We start from the raw sequence: 23,704 nt of genomic DNA on the forward strand, positions 1-23,704 counted from the left end.
TCTGTCATATCGCAACTTTCGAAGGAAAATGAAGTTTGCGACGTCGGGGCGAACAAATTCTGCTCGAGGGAGTCCCGGTCGCGGGGGTAAATCTCGGAAGCGATCGATGGGCGGACATCGGGATGATTTTTGGCTGATAATCGGGATGTCCGCGTTCTCGATGGGTGCAATGGTCACCGAGCGTCCTCGATGTCAGCATGTTGTACACAGCTACGTACTAATGACCAGGTTTTGAGATATCGCCATCTTTCACAGCTGCTCCATCGCCCATGCCAAGATAGACCAAGACTCATCATGTCAGAAGTCTTCTCGATCGCCTCGAGTAGAGAGGAGGACGAGGATGACCTATTCGGCTCGAGCGGCAATGCCGCAGCTTCTTCATCTCGGGCGGGAAGAACACCTACTCGAAAACGTAATGCTGAGAGCGCTCAGCTTTCCGAAAGTAAGTACCCAGTCTCATATTATCGGCAGTCACTGAAATTAATCATGTCACTGTACTCAGACTCGCCAGCTCATCCCCTACGAAGATCCTTGATCAAGGCGCAGATCGGCAACACATCGCTTGAAGCCAAAATATTCGCTCTCGAACAGCGATTGAAGAGGAGGGATGAAGAGCTCGATACGAACCGGCAAGAGACGGATAAGTTGATGCAGGATCGAAGGAATCTCAATAGAGGTTACGAGTCGGCCATAGCAGCTAGAGATCAGGCTAGACAAGAGCTGGAAGCCGAGAAGGTTTGTCCGGCCTCTTCGTTAATATGGAGGGGTCGAGTATGCTTAATGGGGCGGTTGGGAATAGACACAAGCAAGCAGGAACCTCGAGCAACAAAACACCCAGAGGAGACAACTCGAAGACCAAAACATCTCCCTTCGCGATGAGCTCGCCAGTCTAGGCCGGACTCATGCACAAACAGTCAGCCAATCCCGATCCGAAAAAGAGCTCTTGCAGCATCAGATCGATCGGCTAGAGGAGGAGCGGGATAGCCTCATTCATATGCGTCAACAAGCGCATCAGCTCAGTGAGACTTTGGAGAGGAAAGAGCGCGAGCTGGAAGACGTGCGGACGATCCTAGCAGGGGAACGTGAGAGGTCGAATGACCCGGACTCTCATGCGGGGACGAGTAGTACCCCTTCAAGCGGGGCCGAGACCGACCTCAAAGCCGAGCTCAAGCGACAAGCATCCATGCTCAATGCGCTCGGGAAGACGAACCACGCGCTTCAGAAGGAGAACACCGAGCTCAGGTTGAGGCGGGATAATGTAGAACTGCTGAACAATGAAGTCAAAGCGTTGGGGAAGAAGGCAAAGGTGGCGGAGAACAAGTTGGCCGTTTGTCAAGAAGCTCTGGACCGAGCGCGGAAAGATATGGAGTGAGTCCCTGGGTACATACGTGACGAAGATCGATCCTGATGTATTGTCTTTCGCTTCGGCTATAGCATGTTGACGATCAACGTCCCGCTGTCTGCTGGGAATACCTCTGAGGATCACACCACCACGTCTAGCACGGAATACCTTTCCTTGCAGCATCGACTATCGCAACTCTCAGCAGCCCATTCGCTATGTGGTCAGACGATCTCCGCCAAGCAGAGCACGATTCTGGACTATTCGAACCGCCTGGAACAGATTAGCAGGGAAACCGCTATCACCCTGGACGAGCTGCAAAAACGCGCAGAGACGGCCGAGCGCGAATTGAGGTGGGCCAGCGAGGGAAGACAGAGTGCGGAGAAGCGATTAAGATTGGCAAGGGAAGAATTGGAGGTCTTGCGCTCGAGCAAGGTGAGCGGGATCCTTTTTAGCAAAATTATTCCCTAACTGATTAAGCTGAATCCCTTCCATCAGACTCCCGCTTCCACCGGAGCCGTTTCATCATCTACAACAGAGGACGCGACGGAACTCCGGCGGCAGATCGCGCTCTACAGGAAGGCGATCGATGATTACCAGGAGGATAACCGCGATAATCAGGCCAAGGCCATCCTGGACCTCGATCTGGTCAAGAGGGCAGATCTCACGGCTGCACTCGACAAGTGCAAAGCGTTGGAACAAGGTCAGCTCTGGCGTCGTCATAATGATGTAGCCTGATGACTGAGTGTCGCTTCTCTTGCATACAGAATTGGACGCGTTGAAGCAAACCATTACTCAGCACGAGGAGCGTTACGAAGACGTCCGCGGAGCCGCGGAAGACATGGAACTTCGGCTCGGGTCCGGAGAGTACAATACCAAAGTCTGGCGAGCAGTCGAACTCAGCGGGAGCCCCGCTGCCAAGGACTATGCCATCAGGAAAGAAACGCTCGAGAAGCTCAAACAGGAGAACGAGGCCTTGATTGCCAAGGTGACGGATATGCAACGTGCTGGGGCATCGTCTTCTGGAGGTAGTACAGAGAAGACGGTACCGATCGAGGTGTTTGAGCGTCTAAGAGAGGAGCAGGAGGCAGAAAAGGCGTTGCATGAGAAGCGGTTGCTGCGATTGCGTGAGGTGAGCCAAGCTTTCAAGTAGCCGTATCAAATGAAGAGAGCTGACGCCAATCCTCTTGCAGGCCTTTGCTGCTCGCTCCAAAGAGTTTCTCGAGTCTGTCCAATCTCTGCTCGGTTGGCGGGTCCGTTTCGGCGAGAACGGCTCAGACGTCCGGCTCGAATCGATGTACGCAGCCAAGAGCGGCAAGATGGGTCTCCGGCTTGTCTTCAAGAGCGAGGGGGGCCATTTCGGGACGATGAAGATGATGGGTGGGATGGGAAAGAATCTGGAACACGTCAAGGAGTATTGGGTGTTGCAGCGGCAGAGCATTCCCGGCTTCCTGGCTCAGGTGACTCTGGAGGCTTTCGAAAAGACTACGGTCCGTATATCATCTGTGGATTTGATTCGATTTCGAGGCAACGAGACTGATCCATGTGAATGTGCAGATCGGACGGCTTGCGGGTTATGCAGGCAACGAGGATGTCGAAGAAGACGACGAATGATTACGACCTGCTTATGATATGCATGACTATTTATACTGTGCCAGACCTGTTGATCTGCTTCAAACCAGGCGAGGCGGCGTATGCCATGTTTGTCGATGTGGTAATGCGGCGAAAGGATCGCTTGTACTAGATACATGGAACAGAGAATTTGAAAGTGTAGCCTATGGCTATCTAAACTCGCCTTACATCTCTCCGCACTCTACGATCTGCACCCTCAACTTCGGTCTATCATTGACACCAGTCGGTACGGCTTCGATCTTTCGTACGCTCAACATGCTCTGTCCGTCTGGCACTATTCGGCCGAAAACCACGTGCTTGCCATCCAAGAAAGACGTCTCTGTCGTCGTAATGAAGAACTGAATGGGAAAGGGTTGGATGGTTAGCGATCCCGAACCTGTCAGACGCTATGAGATGTCAGAGGACGTACTTGACATCCGTTGGTATCTTTCCCGCTGTTTGCCATGCTCAGTAAACCGGGTTGGTTGTGTTTCACTTGAAAGTTCTCGTCCTTTACGATCGACGAACCCGAAGTCAGTACCGCTATCCAGATCTTTCAGGTTCCGCTCTTCACTAACGGCAAATTTCTGGCCTCCGTAGATCGAAAAGGTCCCTGTTCCGTCCCCGTTCACGAAATCACCTCCCTGAATGACGAATGACGGTACGACACTGGATACATGTAAACGGCAGGCGTTAGCGTAGCCTGCCAGCATGTTGTTGTGTACGACCTACCGATGGAAGGTCGCACCCTTGTATCCCTGAGGCACACCGTTCTGCCTACAGATAGATCAAGAGGTGGTCAGATCAAGACCATGTAATTCCGAGTAGCTGCCGAGACATACCTGTGTTCTCCCGTACAGAGCTGCCTGAAGTTCTCGGCAGTTCTAGCATCGATGAAAACCGCACTTAATCAGCTCAAAGCATTTGAAGAGGCTACGCGAATGGCCTACGAACTTGGGTACCACGTCGTCGAAAAGCTCCATACGTATTCTTGGCAGCTTGCTTTCGCCAATCTGTACATCGAAGAACACGACGGGGCGTGTATGTCCGGCGGAGGCATCGGGTGGGCCGTTCATAGTCGGATTACTGATTGCGTATGTTCAGGCTTTGACGGTGCTGAGAGATGAGAGAGGCTAAAGTCTTATGGCAGCGGCTAAGACGAATTGAGTAAACTACTAGATCACTAGCTCACTAGATCGATGCCCGGCCCTATTTTAGCGGTTGATGAATACACCTTCGACTTCTGTCCTGAGACTTCTCGTAGACGCGTCAGGTCGAGCGTGATCTAGCGTGATATGATCAGCATTTCAGCAAACCCTACTTCACGATAAGTTTGTCTTGCTTGACGGCCCGACGCATTCCTGATTGAAATGGCACATCAGCAAACTTTGCTTTGACATTCTTTGATGCTTGGACTGCAGCAGTGACTACGAAATATCGCGTTCTTCATGTCGTTCCATGAGGAGGGAATATGGCTCGGGGCAGCGTGCTGAGCGTTGCGCGATCCTGCTTTTGAGTTGCTGGCTGGCGGAACAGTCATGGGCAACGAGCTGTCATGAGCCAGGTCTTTTATGTAGAGTCTAGAAAATGAGAGTAGACGCTAAACATCGGTCATGGTCGGAACACCGGAGGGGCAACTCAAGCTTATAACCTGGGTCGAGCCGTCGACCAACGATACAGAACCCTATCCTGTGTCAAAATGGACTTCATTTTTGACCGCCAGTATAGATTTAGAAGATGACAGCCAATCAAACGTGTAGAATAGCGGATTGTTTTATGGATACTCAGTAAGAAGAACAACAGCTGCGAACATGAACGCTGAATGATGGAATGGTTGACGCAATGACAATCATAACAGCCGCAATCGAGGGTGATGATAACAATGAGATGAGGACCTGGCCAGGTGATGAGAAGTGAGAAACACGAGAACATCGACATTATAGCAGCATCGACCGCTACGATCCGCAGACCTTGAGATTATGGCAGGACAAAACACCGAGTCGCAACCCACAAAGACGGTTCACTCGTAGGCTCGTCAAGGCGATTGAAAGGTGACCCCTGTCTGAACACCAATGCGCTTGTTTCCGAGGCTCCTTAGGATTTAAATCTCTTTCCCTGCTGGATGCTGGAATCACAGGATCGTGCCAATCGATGCGCCTCTGGTAGTTGCCCGACGACAGCATATTCTGAAACGCGTTTACGTCATTCATTGCCCCCCCTCCCCCCTCGTGCTGCTTCCGCGGTCTACGGGTGCGCGGTGCATCAGCTGTGATCTGTAGTTTGCAACAACGATCTATGGATAGCTACTTTTTTTGGCACTACAGCTTCCGGTACATCCAGTATACAGCATCAGCCTATCTTTTCCACAACACAACGATATACTGTATTCAAGTTCCGCATGTCGAGATCGACGCCGGTCGCGCAACGGAACGCGATGATTAGTGGGTGAGTCAATCCCCCCTCCAGGCTAGTGCCCACCTCTCTGCGGTGATGATGATGGATTGCCTCTCTCCTGAAATTTCTCTTGACAGAACGCATCCAGAGCATCTCGACAGCACAGCCGTTCTCGGAGGTTCTTCCTCCAAAGACATTGACACCCTCTCTGACGACAATATTCGAGCTAAGAAGAAGATGAGGGGCAAGAGGAAGGGTGCGGGGGCGAGCGAGGGCGTCAGCGAGGAGATTAGGATTGATAGGTCAATGAACGCATGAGCGAACAAGGCCATGACGAGCAGGGGCAGAACGGGAAGGGCGAAAGGAAGGACGGGAGCAAGGAGGTAGAGCCGAGGAAACGTAGATCGGGGCACCTTCAGCACCAGGGTCACCATCCCGGTCCAGCAGGGTCCGTCTCGTCGGCTGTCAAGCCTTCCCGCAAGGTTCAGGCCGCCATCCGTCGCAAGGCCCTCGCAGCCGTCGATTTTTACTCAAGAACTGGATCCACCGCTGGACTAGCCGCGTTCCCCTTCTTAAATACCGAATCCCCCAAAGCTGAACTTCACGGACCTATTGTTCCACCACCCACACCATCGGCTTTGGAAGATACGGGGCCGGCTTCGAAAAAGCGACATCGAACAGGTCCATCTCTCTCTCGTAAACTTGAAGAGTGGCGCAAGGGCGAACGATCAGAGAAATACCTCTTCGGGTAGAGTCATCGGAGCTAGAATTTCGAAGCAAAAAACGATCTAGGAGGAGGAAAAATACGAAAATCAAACGGAATACGGGCACTTAATGTTGGTTTTTATGACACTTGAAAGAAACGTTCGTACATCTATGTTGTTACGATGCATGCACAGTATGAAGACTGCTGGTAAGACTGGTGATGTCCACGATGTTAGTCACGAATTTATGTCAGTCTGTGAGAAGTCTGTTTTTGTGAAACCAAACGTGTTTCGACCGATGCTTGCATCCGATCCTGAGACTTCTCGCAGACGCGTCAGCGAGCGTGATATCGTCATCATCATCGTATCGAGGTTTCGCCTCTGATACTCTAGATCTGACATCGATAACATCATCTTTAGCTGTCTCCTTGTTTCCAGAATTCGAAGCTAGAGGATTTTGACCCTGAAATCAGCCACAGATCCCTCTGCACGATGTCCAACCCCAACGTTCCACCTCCCGCCTACTCTGACAATGCTCCTGCCCAGAAAACTTACGGGGCGACGACCTCGCCTACTTCAGCTGCCGAACCCCTTCTTGGAGCTCAACGAGGCATGCTCGCCAGCGGATCTGGCCGGGATGCCTGGATGGACTCTGGTGACGATATCGAGGCCGCCGGAGACGACTTCAAAGATGACAGGCCCGTAGACGAATGCGACCAGCTCATCAGGATAGGCTTTATCAGACGGGTCTACAGGCAGGTCGAGGCCGGATGTCTAAACAAATTCTGACTATCATAGGCTGAACAAATGCGGGTTCTTCTCCTTTCAGTATTCTACTTTCTCAGTTAGCTCTGACTACCGTGGTCGCTGGGTGGTTGCACCTTTCGCCCACTGCCACATCGATCATGCACAAGACGTAAGCCCTCGCCATATCCCAAAACTTGGTAAGCATAACACGACTGACTTCCGCATGACACCCTCTACAGCCCGTCCTTGATATTCATCCCCATGATCGGAACATTCTTGACCCTCTTTGGGGTTTCAGTCCGCCGCCACTCATATCCTAGCAACATGATCCTCTTGGGCCTGTTCACGCTGTGCGAGAGCTTCTTGGTCGGAATGGTCACTTCCTACTATGAGAGCCGCATCGTCTTGCAAGCCCTCGCCTTGACTTGTCTGGTATTTGTCGGGCTTACGCTTTTCGTCTGTCAGAGCAAAGTAGGCCCTGGTACTGGTTGGTATTTGCTATGCCCTGAAGCTGATATACTCCTTTGGTACTCGCAGTACGACTTTTCCGGGATGGGACCCATGCTCTCGGCTGGTCTTTGGGGATTGATCGGCGTGGGATTGATTCAGCTCTTCCTGCCATTCTCCACCACTACCGACCTGGTGGTATCCGCTTTTGGGGTGATAATCTTTGCGGGATACGTGGTGTTCGATACGTTCAACATTATGAAGCGTCTGAGTCCGGACGAGTACATCTTTGGCGGTGCGTATTCTTCACACTCAGAGGGAACGTATCCCCGCGCCGTTTCTAACCAGACTCTGCGTCACCTCTAGCGTTGAGTCTCTATTTGGATTTTCTGAACTTGTTCTTGTACATACTCCGAATCGTAAGCTCCTCTCTCCAGTTGCGTACGAACACAGAAAGCTGAAATCCACCCTTTCGCAGCTCAACGATTCGCAGAGGAACTGAAGAACCGGCGATCGTAGTTATAAGCCCTGACTTCAATCACCATCCTGCTCCGTGTCTCTAATTGTATGATGACGCAACTCAATCTATGTATCCGATGAAACTATTTTGACAGCCGATTGCTCGGTGGTGTGGAATGTGACTGCGATTCCAATTAGTCTCCCGATTGCGAGGTCGCGATGGAATCTATATTACAAGCTGGTAACACCAATCACAGTCCCTTGTTAAAGTAAAGCTTCTCTCGATAGTGGTGGAATCGCTCCTCGAGCTGATCGGGATCCACAGCGGCACGTTGGGGGAAATAACCAATTGCAGGTGGAAGAGCGAGACCGAGTGAGAGGCCGACTGGGAACAGAAGAGTTCGTCAGCCTTGCGAAACAAGTGGTGTAGCGTGTCGAGACTCACTCAAGGTAAGCTGAGTCGCAGTACTGAGGAGTTTGCCCCTCGGACCCACGAACGTCCCTCTCTTCTCAAGCAGTGACATGAGGACGGGAGGAAGGACGAGGGTAGGGATATTAGTTAGTACACGGCTCGCCGCAGACTGTCCCACCGCCCGTTTTCCAGCCTCCGAGCTCTTGCCCACTACTTCGATCTCCTCGTGGCCCTTGGCATCATCGTATTTCAGGCGAAACACCTGAACACCTTCTCGCATCTCCTTCCACCGAATGCAAGAGATGTTGACCACTCCGGCTGAAGCGACAGAGACAAAAGGTACCAATCGCGCCAGGACCGAACGCATTCCTTGGGAAACGGGTAGGCGAGGGACAGCTTTGGTCAACCCTACAGCGAGTCCGACAGACGTCGCGGTGGCAGCCATATACGCTGGTGATACTTCGTCAAAATCAGCATACGTATCTATCTCGAGAGTCGAATCAAGGCCTGACCTATACCGATCTCCTGGTTGGACATCTGGATGCTCTTGTTGCTGTTTGCTAGATTCACCCCCACATTTAGAGATTGATTCGCCCATTGGGTGCCGATGATGGATATCAGCTATGAAGAAGGATATGAGGCTGTGAGCTGAGCTCGTTCCGTCTATATGTGCCCTGTAAAGCCTACCCCCGGGTTAGGAATTAGCATTCCTGCCTATGTGTATGATTAGAGTTTAGCGATTTACAGCATCGGCCAGCAATACCATCACCAACGTACTACGATGATCAGATTAGTAGGTACGAAAGCACTCATCCTGAAAGGCAGAGCTATAGGTTCGAGCGTATCCGGATGAATGGAGGAGTTGACGACTATAGAAGGGGTAGTGAGGACGTTGAGCTTGCATATTCCTGTCGACACTGCTCTATACAAAATACTCACGCTGCTTGGCTTTGTCGTAAGCCGCTTTTTGCTCCGCATTCACATAGTACCCCTTCTTCCCGGCTTCTTTGATCCGTTCATCGTATTTCTGGGCAGTCTTCTGTGCCTCCAACAAGGCGTCATCCGAGTAGAATAGAGTAAGGGGGGAAGTAGCGGAGTAGAAGTTGGCGACACGTCCTGCGTATGTGCTCAGATCGAATCTGGGTTTGGCTTTTCGACAAAGAGATCAGCTGAGCTGTGACGCATCATGACAAGCAGACTCACAGATATCGAACAGCTCCTGCTGCTCTTTTTGGACGGACATTCTCGCGACCTCGTGTTGTAGTACTGTTGAAGGTACTGTAGGCTCGTAGACAATCCGACGCTCGAGTACGAAAGGATGAAAGGATAGGCTATAGGCTGCCGATCACAAATGATGCAGCCCGAGGGCGACCTCCACTTTTTCGGCCGAACAGCAATGACCGAGTCATGCACGCGCAGGGGATCGTCAAGAATCTAGAATCAAGTATCCTATGGTGGTATAGTACTGCAGGGACCTGGTAATTGATCTACAACTAATTCTGATTGGATGGACTGCCTCAACTACGTGACTTTGGACTCGGCACATCTCCTGGCGACGATGAAAGTAGTCCCGAAGGTAACGAGGACCGCCCTGATCCATCTGTACTCTGTGTCAGACTAGAAGCAAGTCGAGCTTCCGCCGATCTGGTGCCTCCGTCCAGAGATGATGCCCTTTTTCCTGTCCTTGGCTCGCTACTGCTGCGAACCTGCCTCCCAAGCGCTTCCCCATCCGAATTGGCATGCTCATGATGATGATGATGCCGCCTGAGAGCGAATCCTGGGGAACTCGTATTGAACCCGATGGAGAAGCCCGCTGGCATTCCCGGAGGCGCGAGCTCCGGTATCAGCGTCCCGTAACGAGCTTGATAGCCCGATGAACGCCTGCGTCTGGGCGATACAAGAGGAGAAAGAGGCGGGGTACGGGCTACGTCCTCTTGCGTAGCAAGTGCGCTCGAGTTGTGATGGTCCAAGCCATCCCCACCGGGCTCGTCTGTAAAGGCTTCGCTCCAGACCGGCGATGCATCTTCCTCATCGTCCGTCAGATCTGCCTCGTCTGCCCAAGATCCAAGTTGCACTCCTCCCTCGCCGGTATCGGCCTTGACAGCGGAGACTGACCAGACGCCAAGCAGCAAGACGGCAATGCCGATAGTGACGAGGGCTATCTGATGAGGTGCCAATTCGGAGAATTGAGAGTAAAAGACCAGGCCATCTATCAGAGGGCAGGGATGTTCAGCCAACTATGCTATTCTTCGTAATCGAAACCAGCTCACCGAAGATGCTGGAAATATTGTAAAAGCAAAATGCCAACGGACAGATCATCGCTGGTCCCGCCAATCTCAGCGAGTAGTTGAGGTAATATAGCTGCGCGAGCGCCGTGATTCCCAAACCGACCAGGAGGATCCAGCTCTGGACGGATTTGAACTGATTTTGCTTGCCCTTCGAGGCGAAAGTCAAAATGAGGAGCTCGACCGCGCATTTCGCAAATAGCAGCGACATTCCCGATAGCGTGCCCGAGCATGCCGCGAAGGATAGTCCCAACAGGGTTTTCGACTCGCTATCGATGACAGTGTGCTCGACGTCCCCATCGGACCCGTCGTCGGTCACACTCAAGTCCTTGTAATGCACCCGCTTGGCAGGCCGTATTGCTTTATCCGGCTCGCCTTCGACAGGTTGTCTACGCAAAGCGCTCCTGGTGACCGGAGTTGAAGGTGGGCTCGGCGTAGAAGACTCATTGTCCACGACTGCAATCAGCCGAGGTGCGGATGCGGTCTTGAACGGTATCGAATTCTGTCGATTGTCAATACTGCCGTAATCCGATGGATCGGGGGTGGCCTCGGAATCTTGAGGCAATCTAATCGTCCCCGTCCTGTCTCGACGGTGGAGTCCAAATTCTACCAGGTGACTCTACTCACAGTGTCATGTTGAGCAAGACGAAGCTTTGGTCTGTGATCGGCGAGACTCACTACGGCTAGCACAGCGACGACAGTTAAGCTCATCAAAGTGATATACACGACGAATCCCTTCCTTCGAAACAGGGTCATGAGCTCGTCGAGGGTGTGATTCTCTTCAGGGACTACGCCGAATATCGCGATCAAGCTGGCTCCAGTCGCGATGAGGCAGGTTCCAGCTAGTGTCCGTACTGAAAACCGTTCTCTCAATAGCAATCGTGACAGTACCGCGTTCCATAGAAGTGAGACCTAGTGTGAAACATCCATCAGAGATCGCTCGATCGAAAGGCGTCTTACGTGTCACCAACTCACAGCTCCAAGTGGTGCGAGTACCACTATAGGAAGTGCTCCGATCTGGAAGACAGTACCAAAGAGATTTGAAGTGATGAAGACCGCTGCGAATAAACATTAAGCTTAGCTCTCGAGGTTTGTCTATGTCACCTAGATGGACCCACCAAACCCGAAGAGCCACAATCTGAAAGAATGGGCCACCTCAGCCTACACGGCCTGAACTACAATCCTGGCTAACGGACTCACGGTCGTCGATAGGTCTTCTTCTGCTTTGATAATGGCAAAGAATCATTTTGGATATGACTCTTCCGCTGTATGGTCAACCCTGGATCGAAAAGCAAGAACCGGTTAACTTTCAGCAACCGGCTTCCCTAGCTGAGCGTCCCACCGTCCGAGCTGACCTAGTGATTGCACGAACGAAGCCAGGAGACCGACCAGGATCCCGACTACGATAGGTATCCCTGCCTTTCCAGCGTTGGGCTCTTCCATCATGAAAGATCAAGCTCGACCAGGCGTTCTCTCGATCGAACAAAGGTTCCGGTGATCCGAAGGATAGAGCGACCGATATCAAAAGTCTACGCCGAGGTCCTTTCTGCCATTCAAGCTCCGAGCGGCGGGAGAGATAGGCTGGCCAACGAGGATGATATGCTTTTGTTGAATCGATACAGACGATAATACAGTTGTACAGCGTCCAAGCTTACTAGTGAAGTGAACAGTTGCAACTGATTCTACTGATCAAATCGCCGTCGTTGCCTCGACGATGTCGGGCTCGCGCGACAAGTCGCGATCTGGCTTGGGGTTGCCGTTCTGAGCGTCCGAGGGAAAGTCAACCTCGATATAACTGGCCTGTATCTGACCTGCCCGCTACAAATCGTCTTGCATCTCCGTCTGTGAGTTTTGATACAGAATAGGGTATAGTATGCTACAGCTATCGACTACAACGCCTTTCTACGCACACGAGAATGAGCTCGCATCAAGCAAGCTCTCGTGTATCGTTCAATCTGCTCCGCTCTTCTCTTTCTCGAGCCTCTCAACGTCGTCGGCATCGTTCACCTTGAGAGCTTTGGCGAATTTGATATAGTCGAACCGCTCTTGCTTGTCCGAATATGGGCCGACGAGAAGACGATCGATCTAACAAAGGATAGGGTTGCAAGGGATCAGTAAACAAGGCTCAATGGCAGGTGACGGCAATCGGACTCACCTCCTTATCCGTCATTCGGTCCCCGTACTCCTTGAGCCAACCTCTCAGACCAGCAGGTTCACCGACCCTATCTACCTCTTCTTCCTGACCCATCATCCGGCCTTTATCACGGGGAACATCAATCAACCCATCATCATCCTCGTCAAAACAGGCAAAAGCGTCCAAGATCTCTTGCTCCGTGTCCAGCTCCAATAGCTTTTGACCGAACAGAGTGAGGAATTGGGCAAAGTTGATGGATCGCGGTTGAGAGCCGGAAGGTACCGAGCCTGAAGGAGGGGTCAAAAGTGTCTGCAAGAGAGAGGTCGAAGGGGTTTGTCCTGATCACCGTAACGATATCAGCTCAGTGTCCAAATCCGCCCGATAGATTATGGTATCGCTCACCGAGATTCCCCATAGTAACTCTCAGATCCTCCTCAGTGATCTTGCCATCACCGTCGGCATCGATCAAAGAGAAAGCTTCTTTAAACTGTTTGATCCTGGGATAATCGTCCTTTCAGCTCGAGCTCCGATCATAGAACAGTATCTAGATACGACTGACTGTTGTGGGTTGAACAATTGGAAGACCCCTCCACTGGCCTCTCTGGGATGCCTGCCACTCCGCTGGCGAGCTGCCGCACCGGGTGAGAGGTGCGAATGGTTGACCGAGGTCGAGGACGGTCGACCTAGACCGAGCGACTGTTTTGGAGAGATGCACAAGCTTCCGATCAGCTTGTCTGCAGGGTGAACTTCGTTTGACCGTCAAGCTTCACCATGAGCAAGCGTTGATCTTGTTGTGTATGGATGAGCAGCTGATGGTGATCCAGTTTCGTTCTCTGATGATAGTTCGGCGCGAGTACTTTTCAGGACACCCTTTTTCGGCCGGTATAAGGATAGATAACGGCGATACTTCGATCAATTGTCAGTTCAGCACCTGGAAAAGTCCAAGCAATCGCATCCGACGGGCTAACGATGCATCTGAAAAGGTAGCGAGTCCCATCAACGAGGGATCCCTTCGGCCTGGTGCTCGCTGCTCGCCGAGGGTTGTTTTGTTTGTTGTCGCCAAAAAGAAAGATGTCAGCAAGCGGGAGCGCTTTCGGATGTTTTACCTGCCTTCGGTCTGCCAAAGGCGCTAGTCCTTCCAGCGAGTTCATGCGTTGGATGTATTGGCTTTACTGGCAAGCGATCCTGATGTATATCTTGGGTCTCGTGAAATCGGAGGCCAGATAAAACCCCCTTTGGGAGGCGTGAAAGGCGTGTGAACTGGATGAGCTTGTCATTCCTCGAAAGTGAGTTCCCGTACGTCATGTCTATGTGATCTGTGCTATGGGCAACTGTGCTGATTTTCGTGAACATACATGAGGACCCATGCTAGAAGTGTGTGTACATAATGGTTGAGCAGACAATATACCTCGCACACTTTCTTCTCATGTTACAAACGAGTCTGCATCTTTAATCCAGCCTACCTGAGGTCGAACAGGTGGTCACCAACTTCATAGTCAAGGAGTTCAAAATTGGATAAGCAGGTCCGTAATCGGAGCACCGGGACGGATTTTCACCTATACTCGGCTCTGAGGCATGGCGCCGGTCTACAAGGGAAAGCTGCCCCGCTTGGAGGCGGATCATGTCTCGCATAAAAATGGAAAATATAATCGAGAGTCATACATCTGATATACAGGACGCCGCGATCCTTCCTACAATGGTATCTTCCGTTCAAAACACGAGGTCCATGTCGATGCCAGACGGGATATCTCCTATCGGTGATAACTGGGGCGCGTCCGAGCTCGCACCAGCCCATCTAGCGGTGGCAACCGAGAGAGCAACCGAGGCTGGCTGCCAAAGTCGACTGTTGCGTAGAACATCTCAGTGCGGGATCACAGCTGAGTAACACGGCCAGGCTTACATGGTATCGTCATCGGCGCAAGACGCAAAGAGATCAGGGTAGACCGGATTCCAAGCTACAGCGTTGATGACGCCCTTGTGACCATCCAACTTTTCAAGCAGCTTTCCGGTATCCTTCTGCCACACGTAGATGCGCGAGTCTGCAAGAAATGCCCCACGCAATCAATTAGGACCGATACTTCCAGAAACCACTTGACCGCACGTACCCTCGCTTGCACTAATCACAAAGCTCCGGTCGCGACCGCCAAAACAGCTCTTGATCTGATACTCCAGATGTTGATGTTCCGTGTATCGCCGTACTAGGCCGAAGTTATCTTCGACATTCCACAATTGTAGATCCTGCAAAGAATAAGGTGTCGAGCTTGAGAGCTTGCTTATCAGCTGACGTTCTATCCGCCGGTGCTCACGTTGGGCGCTGCGGTCACTAGCGCTTGGTTCCCGTCGTCCGATAAAGAAATGCTTCCCATCTCTCCTCCAAGGCTTCTTCGTCTGAATTGCCACATATTCAGCTCAATCAAACTCACACCAAGCACCGCTATTGGCGACCCGGGACCCACGCAATGACGTTACCATTCGCAAGGTCGTAAATCACGATATCCCTCTCCATCTTGCCGATGCTATAATTCGGCACACTGCTGTTCTCGTTGAGCACAGAACCGGTCCGGCCAGGAATTGCGCCAGCCACCGGTAAGCGCGAAGCAGTAGGCCGTAGGTTCCCATGAGTCTGCCCGCCAACAACGTTCGTGATTGCTATGATCCGATCGAGATCCTTTGACACCACAAAGTCGAATATCCGCAAAGGTCCGGTGGGTAATGTCGACTTGAGCTTTCCGTCTCTCGTCTAAGACGATGATGCGAACCTCTCGTCAGGCACCCGACCCTGTGGGTAAGCAGATCCAAGACAAATCGGCTTACCCATGTGACAATCTTCTGATCCATAGCTGCTGTCACAAATCCAGCCTCATTTGAGATCCATTGTACCTGGCTGACCGTGTCATGATGTGTCTCCGGCAGGTACGCCAATTGAACGCCCATCTTGATTTTGCCAGAGGGTCAATCAGTTCCAAGAACCAATGCTGTAGCAGAATTGACGGACGACCTACTGTCATGTCCCACAGGATGACGGTCGATTCCGCCGCAGATACCAGTCTAGATCCATCGGGCGACCAAGCGAGCGCAGAGACGGCCTCAGAATGCCCGCGCAGCGTCATGTGCTTCTCGCAAGTCCGCGTCGGCGTGGGCTGAAGTCACGGGTTTATCAGCGTCTTGATTCTGTGGCACAAAAACCAAGCACACGAGCTCACCTCGACCTTCCAGATGATAATAGACATGTCTTTACCCGCACTCGCCAGATACCGGCCATCACGACTCCACTGGATAGTCCAAACTTCGTCGGTATGCTCCGCCAGTACGTGGGTGGCGACAGTGGGGAAAACTTCCCGCTTACAGCGATGATCGCTCAATAGCGTCTCGGCTGGATAACCGCTATGGTAAACGCAATTACCTTCTTGGTACTTTCTAGCTTGGTCGAATAGGGTCGCGAGTCGTTTTGGCGGCATAATGACACCAGTCGGCAGGAACTCTAAAGGCAAGATGGTTTGAGACAAGGTTCGTTGACCGCGTGTTCGCTCGAACGCTCACCTTGTAGGTCGTCCAGTAGTTCTTGTCTAGAAGAACCCGTCGCCCCATCCCATTTAGCTTTGGCATAAAGATCTGCCTTCTTCATGCACATCATCAACCTGCAACAATGTGGACGTCAGCGAAATGTCGATAACGTCATACCAGAATCTCAACCCACTCACCCGGAAAGCGCATGTAATTTGGCCGTATCCGTCGCAGCGGGAGCCACCTCCAGCCTCAAGACCTTGAGCGCTCGGACCGTCTGTCCAGCTTCGATCAACTCGAGGTACTTTTGACGTAACACCATGAAGATGGCTCGTCGACCGGGAGTGTCCTGTTTCTTCGAGTTCGAGCCGCTTCCGTTTCTAAACGTGAGATCGGCACTATTGGCTCCGTTCATATCAACGTCCATGTCGGCATCAGGCATCGAAGAGCCGGATTCGTAACTACCGGGCATCCCACCGGGCATAGTCAAAGTGTCCGGGAGAGAACCCCCATCAGCTCTCCTCATCAAGCTCGAACCCGAATCCGCGGTCGAATTCCGATCCACATCCCCGCTCTTGCGTCGCATACTGTTCTTGCGCCCCGAACCCCTATCTTCGGGCAAGACGACTCCGAGATCGCTCAACAGGTGGATAGCCTCGGACCATCTCCCACCGAGGATAGCTTGGCGGAACGATCCCGCTAGAGCTGGTTCTTGCACGTAACCGGACTCGGCTTCGAGGACCTCTGCCGATTGACTGTGACAGAAACAGGTATACGCAAGCAAGGTAGACTCAGTTTGGTTCGTTCTAACAAAGTAGCTAATGTTCGTATAACTGACCTATAGCCGATATCCCTTAGAGCTTGGAGCATCAACCTGACAACCTCTTCCCTCTTTGCCGGAGTATGCGCCCCCTTCGACCCTTCAATTGCCACCCCAACTCCATCCACACCACTTCCACTCCTACCGAACTCTGGCTCAGCCCTCTGCTTGCCCTTCCCCTTGACTTCCCCATTACCGCTCCCGTCGACATCACCGTTGCTCTTGCTCTGGTCCTGAGAACCAGATCCAGCTGTAGAGGTCGACCCCGCCATCCTTGTAGCAACCGGGTACATCCACTCTCCATCCAATTCGACCCTTCGGATCCGAGCAGCTAGCGATCCCGGTACGCCTCTTCCAGTTCCATTTCCAGTCGTACCTGAAATTACACTGGCGGCATCTCCGTTGACACGACCAGCAGACCCGTTGGTAATCCCGTTTCCGTTGATATTCCCATTCATCTCGGCCGTTTCAATATTTTCCGACCTGGATCTCGATCCCGAGCCCAGTCCCGTATCTTCGGTGTTGATGGCGGAAGTGGTAGACGAGTGAGCGGAAATGTCAGCCTCTGGCTTCGGCTCAGGGTCGTCTATGTCTAGGCGGACCCTCTTGTTAGGTCTCCCTTGTTGAGCAGACGAGCTATGTGCCGAATTAGCGAGCGCAAGGTCGGATGGACTTGTGGGGGCCGAAGAGGGGGATCGCGAACGGGGTCTTCGAATACCTCGGCTTCCGGAGTTGGGAATCGAAACGGATGAGGTTGGATGAGCAGCGGTGACGGTGTCGGGCCTTTCTGACTCGTGCGTAGAATTGGTGAGCGTTCCGGTTTCCGTACTCCTAGCAGTATTACCAGTGTTCGGAGTAGCAGCAACTGTGGAGGTTGAGGTATTATGAAGGGGTGTCGCTGGAGGTGAGAGGGTGGCGGGGGAAGACGTCTTGATCGGCCTGAGTAGAGAGGACGGGTGACCGCTCCTCCGTGAATTGTATGGGTGGGATTGAACTGGACAGCTTGATTAGGCTCGAAAAGCGATGTCGTAAAGATGGATGAGCTTGTGAAGGGAAGTTGATTTCTGACGATGATGATGGTTGTTGAAGCGAGAGAGGAATCGAGTGGTCTGAAGCGATAGGGTCCAGACGGATAAGAAGAGGTGGGCTGTACGACACGGACCGGTCGAGTTGCGAGTTGATTCGTAAGGTGGTAAGAAGAGGTCGAGTAGTACGGGGTCGTCAAGGTTTATGCGAGACGAAACATTCTCATTGCAGGGTTCGAGCAGGAAGTGACGACAGAGCCCCGATATACCCAGGGTGAGGGAGGTGTCGAGAGGAGGAGGTCGAGGTACAGGTAGCAGGTAGCCAAGGTCGATTGATTGACCTTTGGGATGGTGTCATGTCATGTCAACCATGTCCCGGTGATTACGTAAGTCGGACGCTCGTGCTAGCGTGCTGCTTCCGCTGCTCCGGAGACGACCGGTTAGACGATCACATGATCCTGGCCTCTATCGGTGCTTGGCCCCCCCACTCTATACATATCATGTATAGCTGCAGCTACCAGTCACACGCTCAGTCATCATACCATCTCCTTTGAACCCCGTAGTCACCCTCATTTGACAACCGCAGACATCGATCATGGTAGAAACTCGCCCCTACGGAACCTGGGACTCTCCCTTGCAAGTCGACGAGATCTACAAGGCCGTACGGTGACAACTTCCACGTCGATCGTTCTCACACAACATTCCACTGACTGGAATTCCTCGCAACTTTCTTGTTTTGATCACAGTCATCCACTCTTGCCGAGCTGTACGTCGACGATACCACCCAGGAGATCTACCACGTTGAAGTGAGCCACATTTCTTCCCCTGTCTGCGTCGGCCATCTCCGTAGGGACTCGAGTTCCAAACCAGACCTCATCGCTGACGTGAAACCTCTTTCTTCCAGTCTCGAGCTTCCGAAGGCGGCCGCTCGGTCCTCTGTAAATCCCTATCCCCCTCCAAAGATCTCATCGGACCCTCCTCTAACGCTCGGACCCGGGTACACGAATACGGCGGGAGCGCGGCCACGTTGAGGCATGGATGGGCTTATTATTCGGATTTTGTGGATGGGAGGGTCTTTAGGGTCAAGGTCGGGGAGGATGTGGAGAGTGTCAAAGCCGTTACCCCGGGTACGTGTCAAGTCTGGTGCTGCAGCACCCGAATACGGTTAACCCTGACCGGTTATCTTTCATATCATCATGTTCCTGACACAGAATCCAGCGTCTACCGTTACGCCGACTTTGCGGTTCACCCGCAAAACCCCAACCTCGTCCTTGCCATCAGGGAAGACCATACCATCGATAAACCTAGCAAGGTCGTCAACACGCTTGTCGTCATCAACGCCGCCAACGAGGAGGTCACGGTCGTCGTCGAGGGGAACGACTTTTACGCTAGCCCTCGATGGAATCACGATGGTACCAAGGCCGCTTGGATCGAAGTGAGCAGATTGGTTCGAGACCGAAGTCTGATCAAGTCAGTCGCGCTGAACAGAGTCGGTCTTGATAGTGGTCTCACCCGGACATGCCATGGGAAGGCGCGACGCTCTACTATGCCTCCTTCAAGCTCGAAAACGAACCCAAGTTGACCCGCTCTGTGGAGGTAGCTGGGAAACACAACACCGTCAGCGTTACTCAGCCTCTCTGGGGTTTGGGCGAGAGCAAGGACAAGCTGTTCTTCGCTTCCGATGAGACCGGGTACCAGAACATCTGGGTGGTCGACACCGCCCAGGAAGGTGCCGAAGCGCGCTTGGCCATGAAACAGCTCGACAAGGACTTTACCACACCCATGTGGTCCCTCGGCACGTGCGACTATGCTCTTTTGGATGGGAAGACTGGCCTGGTCGCACCTCTGAACGACCGACCTACTTTGTCCCACTTCGACCTCCGATCTGGCAAGATCGTTCCTATAGCCGGAGGGGAAGTCTATGGCAAGATCGACCAACTCAAACGACTGAGCGATACCCAAGCCGTGTTCATCGGGAGCAAGTCGGACGCTCCGGCCACATTGGTCATCGTCACGTTGGGGTCTTCCGCCGGTCAAGCCGATTTCAGCGAGGTTCAGACGACCAAGCCGGAACATCTCAAGAAACCCGTCGACCCTGCTTATGCCAGTCGACCAGAGACTTACACCCTGAGAGTCCCTTGGAACGAGAACGCAAAGCGACCCGAGGGGATGAGCGAGGATACGAAAGAGGTGGATCTGCATGTGATACTCTTTCCGCCTACGAACCCCAAGTTCAAGGCTCCCGAGGGGACCCGACCGCCTTGTCTCGTCGGGGTTCACGGAGGGCCGTAAGGAGATTTGACAGCTTTCGTTCGAGGAGTGGTTACTGATCTCCTCGTTGCTCGTCATTGGTCCTGCCAGTACGTCGCAAGCGTTCCCTGTTCACAACACATTCTATCAGTATTTCACCAGCAGGGGATTTGCCGTTCTCGATGTCAACTGTGAGTGTTGGAATTTAGTTGGTTCGGTGGTCCTGGCTCATGTGCCAGAGGATCAAACAGATGGAGGTTCTTCTGGGTACGGTCGTCAGTACATGCAACGTCTTTCCGTGAGTCCACCCGTAGCCTTGCAAGACCCCCAATTTTATCTCATGGATCGGCCCTCCTTGCTTAATTGCAGAGCAACTGGGGCATAGTCGACGTCCACGATACTGTCCACGCCGTCAGTAAGCTCGCAGAAATGGGCAAGATCGACGGAGAAAAGGTCGGGATCCGGGGAGGATCCGCAGGCGGGTTTACCACGCTAGCTTGTTTGACGGACAGCCGGGTGTTCAGTATTGGGATCTCGTTGTATGGAGTTTCGGATATCAAGCTCCTGGTCGCTGATACTCACAAGGTGAGTGGATTCGCAATCTAACTGGCGTAGCTCTTCGGAATCATGCTTACCCCGGTACTGTCACTTTTCAATAGTTCGAAGTGAGCTGAAGATTCTGGCTAAGGAAGTGGCCAATATGTCTAACAAATACTTTCTCCTCTCGCAAACAGTCCCAATACATGTTCAAGGTAAGACCATGCACTTACATATCCGTTCAAAGCTTCTGCAGCTAAACATCAATTAAATTTCAGCTTGTTGGTGGGACACCGGAACAGGTCCCTCAGGTGTACCATGATCGATCGCCATTGTACAAGGCAGCAAACATCCGGGCGGCGACATTGATCCTTCAGGGCAACGATGACAAGATCGTACCTCCTTCTCAAGGTGAGCATCCATGGCAATCTGATAGTGGCACGGATTCTTAACATCATGCCCATTTCCTCCAGCCCACGAGATCATCAAGAGGATCGAAGAGGGAGGTCACGGTCAGGTAGAATCGGTCTTTTACGACGGTAAGCAATTCCTGTCTTGTTCTCTTCGGGGCTTTCCCAGTTGACGCTTGCTCGTGCCTTCCAGGTGAAGGGCATGGTTTCCGCAAGCTCGAGAACCTCAAGGATAGTCTCATCCGGACCGAAGCCTTCCTCAAGAAGACGTTCGGTTTGTCGGAAGAGTAGAGTCTTCCCTTTACACTATGATCGGAGGGATTATGTGTTTTGTATGAGATCTTGAATAGGTATAGCCAGTGCATTACGTGGCTGAGTAGCGGGAGTTTTCTGTCTCTGAAGATGAATCCATTTGAATGAGGGCTGTGGTCCCGCCTATCTTCAAAGTTGTTTCAGGATAGCAAGGGATCCAAGGGACGATTATCTTGATAAAGCTCGCTGTCCGGCGTCGATGAACCACGTGTCAATAAGACCACCGGCCGAGCCGAGACCTCGACGTCGACCGACCTCAAGGTGTTGTTGAATGCAACTCTTCGCTTCTTGGCGCTCACTTACATGTGCACAGTTGTGATTGTACTGCAAGTGCTACCCAGCACTTCTTCAAGCTGGTACCTACGAAATGCCGAGCAGAGAATCGTCCGAAGATTGGTCGCTCTACTACGCATATGGGGCTCTCGGCGTTCAGGCATTGCTGCCGATCGTAATCGGGTCATATGCAAGCGTCAAGGTGTGTAGAAGACGGCCGTTACATTGCTCTTGCTTGGCTGACCGTGGTCATTCGACTCCAGACGCCAAAATGGATACGACATCGGGGCAAGGCTACGAAGAAGGAGGTCATCCTGAACCCAGATGATTCTGATGACGAGGACGATGAGGAGGTGGAGGAGCGGATAGGCTTGACCGACAGCTTGATGTTCCCCGTCATTGCTTCGTGCATGCTGCTTGGATTATTCTTGGTATTCAAGTATCTGGATTCCAAATGGATCAACAAGATCCTCGGGGGTTACTGTGAGTCGGATCGAGTCACGCCGGGTCAAGCTGTCGACTAAGTCAAGCCCAACTTTTACGCAGTTGCGTTCGCTTCTGTACTAGCATTCCAGTTCGTGAGTACTGCGATCGACGATCACATAGAGGGACATATTGCCTGATTGTTTGATCACTTTCCAGACCTTCACATACCTCATTAAAGGCGCTTGGAGCAAGTTCTCGAGCAAGCCGTATACCAAGTATCATTTCCGACTAGAGCAAGGTTACAAGCGTTAGTGTCTCCTGGACTTATGTCGAGACTGCACTACCTGGAGCTGAAGTTTCATTTCAGAAATCATGCACATACCCCTCACTGCGATCTCGCTGGTCGTTATCCCATTCTCGATTGCCCTACCGATCATTTACATCTTTACGGATAGACCTTGGTATATCACGAACATCCTCTCGTTCTCCTTCGCGGTGTCGTCGATCAGCGTGCTCAGGCTCGACGGCTTCAAGACGGGCGGCGCTCTTCTCATCGGGTTGTTCTTTTACGATATCTTTTGGGTATTCGGTACCCCTGTCATGGTCACCGTAGCCAAGAATCTTGACGCTCCGATTAAGGTCGGTATCGAGCGCCTGCTAAGGCGATTACTTATACAGTGGCTAATCGAGCTCTTGTTGGACAGGTCCTGGCCCCGCGAGATCTTCATAACGCAGACGCTGGCTTCAGCATGTTGGGTCTCGGAGACATCGTCATACCAGGGATTTTCGTATCGCTAGCTCTGCGATACGACTTTTCATCCTACGTCAGACGCACTCTCAAGCGAAACCCCGATGCTTCGCCGGCAGCGGGCGATTCCTATAGCAAACCGTACTTTTTGGCTGTCATGGTGGCCTACATCGCCGGACTTGCTACGACCGTGGCGGTCATGCACATCTTCGAAGCCGCTCAACCTGCTCTTCTCTATTTGTCACCTGCATGTAGTGAGTTGGGTCCGGGGATACGATTTGTCTCAGCAACGCTGGGCTAAAGCTTCCGAAATCGCAGTTGGTGCCATCCTCCTGATGGGTGTTTTGCGAGGCGAGCTTCCTCAACTGTGGCAATGGAGTGACGACGAGGAGGAGACAGAGAAAGGAGAGCAGAACAAGGTCACCTGGGCCGAAGCCGCCAAGATGGATGAAACCCCGGTAGTGGGTGATTATGCTCGTAAAGCCAACCCGGTCGAGGGGAAACCGACTGCTTCGACGGAAGACCAGGCTTCTCCTTCCGTCACTGCCTCACAGGACAACGAAGACTGGATGAACTTGGAGAACGACAAGTCGGAGAACGGAAAGTCCAAGAAAAAGAAAGCCAGCAAGAAGAAGAAGTAGAGCGCGGGGACAGTTTAGGCACAATCGTCCATTCATCATATTGCATATTCATTCCGACATGTGTTTACGTTGTTGTGCTCGATTGTCATGGTCGCTGGATCGTGCTAAAAGAGAATCGCCTGCCCGTCGGGACAACCAGTCGTCAGTCGAAGTGGTGTCGAAGCAATGTTTGCGGCCGGACCCTAGAATAGAACCTATATAGTCCATCACAGAGGTTTTGTCGGTA

The 23,704-nt window shown here is 52.3% G+C and overlaps 9 protein-coding genes across 9 annotated transcripts; 4 read left to right on the forward strand and 5 right to left on the reverse strand.

The window, feature by feature from the left end:
* Window positions 1–250: 250 nt before the first annotated feature.
* Window positions 251–3,301, forward strand: HD553DRAFT_93901 (spindle assembly checkpoint component Mad1). The gene is made up of 8 exons (XM_046184615.1): window positions 251–442; window positions 503–735; window positions 800–1,368; window positions 1,435–1,774; window positions 1,838–2,042; window positions 2,107–2,471; window positions 2,533–2,829; window positions 2,897–3,301. The coding sequence occupies exons 1-8, from the start codon at window positions 295–297 to the stop codon at window positions 2,951–2,953; spliced, it is 2,214 nt and encodes a 737-aa protein (XP_046039543.1). The 5' UTR covers window positions 251–294; the 3' UTR covers window positions 2,954–3,301.
* On the reverse strand, window positions 3,008–4,118 carry HD553DRAFT_93848 (cyclophilin-like domain-containing protein). The gene is made up of 6 exons (XM_046184614.1): window positions 3,905–4,118; window positions 3,793–3,834; window positions 3,683–3,727; window positions 3,529–3,619; window positions 3,381–3,461; window positions 3,008–3,309 (listed from the first exon to the last, which is right to left on the reverse strand). The coding sequence occupies exons 1-6, from the start codon at window positions 4,024–4,026 to the stop codon at window positions 3,136–3,138; spliced, it is 555 nt and encodes a 184-aa protein (XP_046039544.1). The 5' UTR covers window positions 4,027–4,118; the 3' UTR covers window positions 3,008–3,135.
* Window positions 4,119–6,459: 2,341 nt separating this feature from the next.
* Window positions 6,460–7,814, forward strand: HD553DRAFT_330479 (vacuole protein). The gene is made up of 6 exons (XM_046181977.1): window positions 6,460–6,803; window positions 6,878–6,964; window positions 7,035–7,266; window positions 7,333–7,537; window positions 7,609–7,661; window positions 7,721–7,814. The coding sequence occupies exons 1-6, from the start codon at window positions 6,541–6,543 to the stop codon at window positions 7,742–7,744; spliced, it is 864 nt and encodes a 287-aa protein (XP_046039545.1). The 5' UTR covers window positions 6,460–6,540; the 3' UTR covers window positions 7,745–7,814.
* On the reverse strand, window positions 7,815–9,405 carry HD553DRAFT_304119 (putative mitochondrion protein). The gene is made up of 7 exons (XM_046178966.1): window positions 9,317–9,405; window positions 9,053–9,262; window positions 8,891–8,982; window positions 8,801–8,827; window positions 8,626–8,734; window positions 8,147–8,563; window positions 7,815–8,086 (listed from the first exon to the last, which is right to left on the reverse strand). Exons 1-7 carry the CDS (start codon window positions 9,354–9,356, stop codon window positions 7,953–7,955), a joined length of 1,029 nt encoding a protein of 342 aa, XP_046039546.1. The 5' UTR covers window positions 9,357–9,405; the 3' UTR covers window positions 7,815–7,952.
* A 145-nt stretch (window positions 9,406–9,550) lies between these two features.
* On the reverse strand, window positions 9,551–12,042 carry HD553DRAFT_291607 (uncharacterized protein). Its single transcript, XM_046178378.1, has 7 exons — window positions 11,754–12,042; window positions 11,599–11,677; window positions 11,517–11,536; window positions 11,374–11,456; window positions 11,077–11,310; window positions 10,384–11,017; window positions 9,551–10,322 (listed from the first exon to the last, which is right to left on the reverse strand). The coding sequence occupies exons 1-7, from the start codon at window positions 11,842–11,844 to the stop codon at window positions 9,631–9,633; spliced, it is 1,833 nt and encodes a 610-aa protein (XP_046039547.1). The 5' UTR covers window positions 11,845–12,042; the 3' UTR covers window positions 9,551–9,630.
* Window positions 12,043–12,213: 171 nt separating this feature from the next.
* On the reverse strand, window positions 12,214–13,528 carry HD553DRAFT_291609 (uncharacterized protein). The gene is made up of 5 exons (XM_046178379.1): window positions 13,303–13,528; window positions 13,092–13,228; window positions 12,935–13,029; window positions 12,554–12,870; window positions 12,214–12,483 (listed from the first exon to the last, which is right to left on the reverse strand). Exons 1-5 carry the CDS (start codon window positions 13,303–13,305, stop codon window positions 12,349–12,351), a joined length of 687 nt encoding a protein of 228 aa, XP_046039548.1. The 5' UTR covers window positions 13,306–13,528; the 3' UTR covers window positions 12,214–12,348.
* Window positions 13,529–14,242: 714 nt separating this feature from the next.
* Window positions 14,243–17,128, reverse strand: HD553DRAFT_267608 (negative regulation of gluconeogenesis-related protein; the record flags this gene model as incomplete). Its single annotated transcript, XM_046177533.1, has 12 exons — window positions 14,243–14,375; window positions 14,433–14,571; window positions 14,638–14,770; window positions 14,839–14,903; window positions 14,978–15,272; window positions 15,347–15,466; window positions 15,535–15,672; window positions 15,736–16,013; window positions 16,073–16,170; window positions 16,234–16,441; window positions 16,625–16,791; window positions 16,875–17,128. 12 exons carry the CDS (start codon window positions 17,126–17,128, stop codon window positions 14,243–14,245), a joined length of 2,028 nt encoding a protein of 675 aa, XP_046039549.1.
* A 1,266-nt stretch (window positions 17,129–18,394) lies between these two features.
* HD553DRAFT_304127 (alpha/beta-hydrolase) lies at window positions 18,395–21,525 on the forward strand. The gene is made up of 13 exons (XM_046178967.1): window positions 18,395–18,542; window positions 18,628–18,687; window positions 18,786–19,008; window positions 19,093–19,316; window positions 19,385–20,169; window positions 20,243–20,322; window positions 20,383–20,429; window positions 20,501–20,716; window positions 20,791–20,796; window positions 20,866–20,883; window positions 20,947–21,079; window positions 21,142–21,207; window positions 21,272–21,525. Exons 1-13 carry the CDS (start codon window positions 18,477–18,479, stop codon window positions 21,367–21,369), a joined length of 2,022 nt encoding a protein of 673 aa, XP_046039550.1. The 5' UTR covers window positions 18,395–18,476; the 3' UTR covers window positions 21,370–21,525.
* HD553DRAFT_304129 (putative minor histocompatibility antigen h13) lies at window positions 21,526–23,642 on the forward strand. The gene is made up of 7 exons (XM_046178968.1): window positions 21,526–21,865; window positions 21,927–22,146; window positions 22,210–22,241; window positions 22,306–22,396; window positions 22,457–22,728; window positions 22,794–23,091; window positions 23,156–23,642. The coding sequence occupies exons 1-7, from the start codon at window positions 21,758–21,760 to the stop codon at window positions 23,476–23,478; spliced, it is 1,344 nt and encodes a 447-aa protein (XP_046039551.1). The 5' UTR covers window positions 21,526–21,757; the 3' UTR covers window positions 23,479–23,642.
* Window positions 23,643–23,704: the final 62 nt, after the last annotated feature.

Source organism: Filobasidium floriforme (assembly GCF_021052385.1).
Source record: "Filobasidium floriforme strain CBS 6241 chromosome Unknown HD553scaffold_2, whole genome shotgun sequence".
Lineage (NCBI taxonomy): Eukaryota > Fungi > Basidiomycota > Tremellomycetes > Filobasidiales > Filobasidiaceae > Filobasidium > Filobasidium floriforme.

Coding starts and splice junctions, on each gene's coding strand:
- HD553DRAFT_93901 (XM_046184615.1), top strand. CDS start 295: ATGTCAGAAGTCTTCTCGATCGCCTCGAGTAGAGAGGAGGACGAGGAT. Junction 2,043..2,106: donor GTGCAAAGCGTTGGAACAAG/GTCAGCTCTGGC, acceptor TCTTGCATACAG/AATTGGACGCGTTGAAGCAA. Junction 2,830..2,896: donor AGGCTTTCGAAAAGACTACG/GTCCGTATATCA, acceptor GTGAATGTGCAG/ATCGGACGGCTTGCGGGTTA.
- HD553DRAFT_93848 (XM_046184614.1), bottom strand. CDS start 4,026: ATGAACGGCCCACCCGATGCCTCCGCCGGACATACACGCCCCGTCGTG. Junction 3,620..3,682: donor AAGGGTGCGACCTTCCATCG/GTAGGTCGTACA, acceptor ACATGTATCCAG/TGTCGTACCGTCATTCGTCA. Junction 3,462..3,528: donor ACGGAGGCCAGAAATTTGCC/GTTAGTGAAGAG, acceptor TCGATCGTAAAG/GACGAGAACTTTCAAGTGAA.
- HD553DRAFT_330479 (XM_046181977.1), top strand. CDS start 6,541: ATGTCCAACCCCAACGTTCCACCTCCCGCCTACTCTGACAATGCTCCT. Junction 7,267..7,332: donor TTTTCGTCTGTCAGAGCAAA/GTAGGCCCTGGT, acceptor TGGTACTCGCAG/TACGACTTTTCCGGGATGGG. Junction 7,538..7,608: donor GGACGAGTACATCTTTGGCG/GTGCGTATTCTT, acceptor CGTCACCTCTAG/CGTTGAGTCTCTATTTGGAT.
- HD553DRAFT_304119 (XM_046178966.1), bottom strand. CDS start 9,356: ATGTCCGTCCAAAAAGAGCAGCAGGAGCTGTTCGATATCT. Junction 8,983..9,052: donor TTACGACAAAGCCAAGCAGC/GTGAGTATTTTG, acceptor CCCCTTCTATAG/TCGTCAACTCCTCCATTCAT. Junction 8,828..8,890: donor CTACTAATCTGATCATCGTA/GTACGTTGGTGA, acceptor TCATACACATAG/GCAGGAATGCTAATTCCTAA.
- HD553DRAFT_291607 (XM_046178378.1), bottom strand. CDS start 11,844: ATGATGGAAGAGCCCAACGCTGGAAAGGCAGGGATACCTATCGTAGTC. Junction 11,537..11,598: donor AAGAAGACCTATCGACGACC/GTGAGTCCGTTA, acceptor CCATTCTTTCAG/ATTGTGGCTCTTCGGGTTTG. Junction 10,323..10,383: donor CAATATTTCCAGCATCTTCG/GTGAGCTGGTTT, acceptor GCCCTCTGATAG/ATGGCCTGGTCTTTTACTCT.
- HD553DRAFT_291609 (XM_046178379.1), bottom strand. Junction 13,030..13,091: donor CAATTGTTCAACCCACAACA/GTCAGTCGTATC, acceptor CGATTATCCCAG/GATCAAACAGTTTAAAGAAG. Junction 12,871..12,934: donor AGTTACTATGGGGAATCTCG/GTGAGCGATACC, acceptor TACGGTGATCAG/GACAAACCCCTTCGACCTCT.
- HD553DRAFT_304127 (XM_046178967.1), top strand. CDS start 18,477: ATGGTAGAAACTCGCCCCTACGGAACCTGGGACTCTCCCTTGCAAGTC. Junction 20,170..20,242: donor GTCGGGGTTCACGGAGGGCC/GTAAGGAGATTT, acceptor TGGTCCTGCCAG/TACGTCGCAAGCGTTCCCTG. Junction 21,080..21,141: donor GATCGTACCTCCTTCTCAAG/GTGAGCATCCAT, acceptor CATTTCCTCCAG/CCCACGAGATCATCAAGAGG.
- HD553DRAFT_304129 (XM_046178968.1), top strand. CDS start 21,758: ATGCCGAGCAGAGAATCGTCCGAAGATTGGTCGCTCTACTACGCATAT. Junction 22,242..22,305: donor CTGTACTAGCATTCCAGTTC/GTGAGTACTGCG, acceptor ATCACTTTCCAG/ACCTTCACATACCTCATTAA. Junction 23,092..23,155: donor CTATTTGTCACCTGCATGTA/GTGAGTTGGGTC, acceptor CCGAAATCGCAG/TTGGTGCCATCCTCCTGATG.